The sequence below is a fragment of the Diadema setosum genome, chromosome 7 (assembly GCF_964275005.1).
Source record: "Diadema setosum chromosome 7, eeDiaSeto1, whole genome shotgun sequence".
NCBI lineage: Eukaryota > Metazoa > Echinodermata > Echinoidea > Diadematoida > Diadematidae > Diadema > Diadema setosum.
Window position 1 is genome coordinate 25,403,219 of NC_092691.1, and position 4,015 is coordinate 25,407,233.

At 45.4% G+C, this 4,015-nt stretch overlaps 1 protein-coding gene across 1 annotated transcript; it reads right to left on the reverse strand.

The window, feature by feature from the left end:
• Positions 1–1,252: 1,252 nt before the first annotated feature.
• Positions 1,253–3,272, reverse strand: LOC140230863 (peroxidasin homolog). Its single transcript, XM_072311008.1, has one exon. It carries the CDS (start codon positions 3,219–3,221, stop codon positions 1,560–1,562), a length of 1,662 nt encoding a protein of 553 aa, XP_072167109.1. The 5' UTR covers positions 3,222–3,272; the 3' UTR covers positions 1,253–1,559.
• Between the last annotated feature and the right edge of the window lie 743 nt (positions 3,273–4,015).

Genomic DNA, 4,015 nt, shown 5'->3' on the forward strand with positions numbered 1-4,015 from the left:
CAGTTGCATGAAACTGCGGTAACCGTGCAATTAATGGTCACTCTGTAATCAGAGGTAACTACCATAGCATCACAATTCTACAACCAATCAAACCGAACAGATAATCATCGATGGTTACCGTTGATCGCAGGGTTACCATTACCTGTGAAGTTACTGTAGCTATGCAGCGGAGCCCGGAATTAGTCATTATCATGCCCAGACATCACAACATCCCCAATATTGAAGCTATAGAGAAGAGAATGGCTTTTGACGCCATATATAGACATGAAGGTCGAATAAAAATGCGTGATGCTACCCAGAGCAGCCAATGACGATGAGCTCATGATACCCTCATCAAGTCTGTTTATTTCCGAAAAAATGCTGTCACGCATAATGCTGTGACACCTGATCAGAGTGATTGACATGTACATCACTTCCGAAATTTCGTTGCCTCATCATGACCAAACCTCAAACTATTTTTTTATCTCTTTTTACCCGTTGAATTTTTAACTGAGTGGCAACCCCCCCCCCCCAAAAAAAAAAAAAAAAAAAAAAAACAAGAAATGTAATTTACTCCATACACCAAAATCATACGTGTATTATTACGAGCCATAACATGAATTGTTAAATATGGTAAGTAGCTCTACGATCACCTCGAAAATACGTTTTTACATGGTATTCTCATTATGTTCTGATTCTTAATGTCAGTAATTTCACACTTCGCTGCATGAAATGTCTTGATCATCACTCTATTCGCAGACATTTCGTGCAAAGGTATTTGTATTATCACGTGTCAATGACGTCAATTCTATATTATCATTCTGTATCTGTCCTGACTTGAGAGTTTCTTAATGTTACTTTACGTTGTCCCGTTCAGAAACTTTGTCCATGACATAATGGAAAAAGCTGTGACCACAAATCCTGCGACTCAAAGATAGCAGATACCTGCATAAAGATTCAAGGACAGGGTATATTGGGTTCAGTCTGAGAACAATTTACTGTAGACTACAAAAACAAATGCCGTGTGATTGAGCCAATATGTTCGCCCTGTTCACATTACTCATAAGCCTTATATTTTTTTTTTCAAACCAACGGAAACCGATCAGTGGTCATAAATGCCTCATGATCTGTATGGTGTCGCCAAGATAATTACGAATTTGTTGATCCGTTGCTACGTTTCTATTCAATTAACTATCTGTATCAGCGACAAACGTTTCTTTTAGTAATCTCTACTATAATGACGAAATGTACGACTGAGACACGTGAAGACACATGGAAGATGTCGACCACTCTGATTTCAACGCATCTGAGAGTGTATACAAACACTGTATATAGGAATGACGAAAATAAGGCTGGCTCTTTGGCCAATACTGAGTGTCTATCACCGTTCATTCCATCACGAGGTCTGCGTAAAACAGCATTTAATTGGCAGATGTGAGAGTATTATGTGCAGAAGCACATGTAAGCTTTTCACGGATTGGTAAATGTAGCACAACCTCTGCAAGTTACGGCTGTCACAGTCATTGCCTGTATATAACGTTCAACATCGCTCTCACGAACCGATGACACCACTCCCTTCATCACGCGATAATTTCAATGTAAACGCCATCGGTGTTCTGCGGTGTGGGTTTGTCGCTCTCCACCTTTGCATTCGGTGCCTGCCCGTCCCCCTTCTCTGGCTGCTTTACCTTTTTACTTCGCGGTGGCGGGTCCGGTTCCACATAGTCATTAACCGACAACTCAGGTAGGATATCCGGTAAAGCGTAGTCATGGAAACCTTCTTGATGCTGAGGTCTCGGCACTAGTTTCGTCGGTGCTACCATTGGTTCTGCGTAGATCAAATTCGGCGGCGCGTTGAGTCCTTGATACTCGCTCAACCTCATGCCATCAGCATCTAACTCGGCGTACGGGCTACCCGGTTTGGAAGATTTACCTGCTTTAGCACTTCCTTCTCTCTTACCGACAGTTGTCGTCGTTGTTGCTGTGCTTGTAGTAGCTGAATCCGAGCTCGCGAGAGATCTGTCCGAAGGTTTAGTGGTCATGAGAGAAACGCCGGAACCAACGGGGCGAATCTCGCTGCGAGGGGGTGTTTCTTGTTCCTTCTTTTTCCGATGTTGTCTAACAAACGCATAGTTGGTAATCACGCCTGCTATAACCACAAGGAGACCGCCAACTGCACCGAGCACAGCTATTAGAGGGGTAGCATCACGTTCGCGTTTGCTTTTAGTGTCACCAACCGTCATACCGCTTGCCGCAGTCAAGATTCGAGGCTGTGAGGGCGTCCTGTCAATGGTTGGAGCTCTTGTCTGTAGTCTGGGCGGCCCCAAAGTACCGAGCACCTCCCCTGTCAGGCGACTGACCAGAAGAGTGCCTACGGCTGGATACTCCAGCCCGGGAAGCACCGTCACCCTGCACTCAACGTGCGAGCCTCCGTCGGCTTCCTGGACGTTGTCAATGGTCAGGGCGCGGCTGTCCTCGCTGATGTTGAATCTGGAAGACGTTGTGGGCGTTATGGGATTGTTTCTAAAAAACCACCTGAATCTAGTCTCTCGAGGCCAGTCCTGCCTCGTGCACATAAAGGTGACCGAATCACCCACTTCTGCCTTGTATGACCTTGGATGTATCACCACCGAAGGATTTTCGAGTGTGATGGACGTCGTGCAAGTGCGTGGCTGGGAAAGAGCTGGGCTTTCTGCGCGACATATAAAGTTCGCCTGGAGATCACCTAAGGTAAGAAGTCTTTTATAGGTATTAATTTGTTCGTGACCATCCGTTAATTCTGTCTCGTCCTTCAACCAGACAAGTTTTGCCGGAGGTGTACCTCCATCCGACATACAAACCAGTTCGACTGTTTGCCCCACAGCCCAGCTAGTCCTGTCTGGCAGCTCACACCGAGGATATTGTTGAAGCGGTGGCACAAGCACAGACAAGAACGCACTCTTCCGAACATAGTTGCCCCCGTTTGGAAACCCGCAGTGGTATTCCCCTGCGTCAGACGGCTCGACACCAGGCAGTTTCAGGTTTATCTCGCCCCGCCTTCGATCGCCTTCAATAAGATACTCTCTGCCATTCGGACGTCTAACTGCGGAGTCAATTGTCCAGTCCGTGCTGATGCGACTCCCAGAAGACGATCGATACCAAAATACAGGCGTCATTCCCTTCATCCTAATGGTACAGGTGAAAAGGGCGTCCTGTCCGGTGAGGATTGTGATGTTTTGTGGTCCGACCTCGATAGCGGGCATGGACAGGCCATTGCTAAACAGTGCTAGTAGGACGGAAGTCAATACTGCCAGTTCAGGTAACATCTTGGACATCTGTAATAAATATCAAACAAGAAGAAGAGCACGCGTTATTTCCTGCAAAGGCGACTGTCTGGATTGTACAATTCATATATGACGTACTCAGCGTCGAAGCAAAACAGGCCTTCGAAACCGTGACGAAGTTTTGACATGAATGAGAGGAACAAACGGTAGAGCACCTTTATATCTACTTCAGTGTAATGATTAACTACATGAAATTGAAACTGAATCTATCCAATAAGGGTTTGTCTCTGACAGTTTTATGAGGTACTGTGCCTTTCAAGGTGAAAATAAAATGAAATATCGGATATGATTAATAGATGACGACGCTGGCACTGAATGGTGCACCACTGATGAGGTTGATCATAATTCAAAACCCAAATACAGGAAACAATCCGGATGAATCAAACTTGCAATATTATGGAAGTATACAGTCAATCTAAATCACAGCAGTATCATGCACTTAAATTCAACACAAACCACGGCAAATCTAGACAGATCTAACAAGTCAAGGCATTTCAAAATGCGGTCATCCCATTTTCCTCTGACTCTGTCCGCACAACGTCACTCGTTTTCTAGGACTTCTTCTGAGTAAAAGTCGATCAGCTAATTCAGAGAGGTAGACCCCTCCCTGCAGGTGCCCTGGCTAACTTTCTGCCGCGTTCAAGCAGGTACAGCGCTTGATTCTCTTCCGCAGGCACCGATCGTGTCATGTAATTTCCTATACATCGCGATGA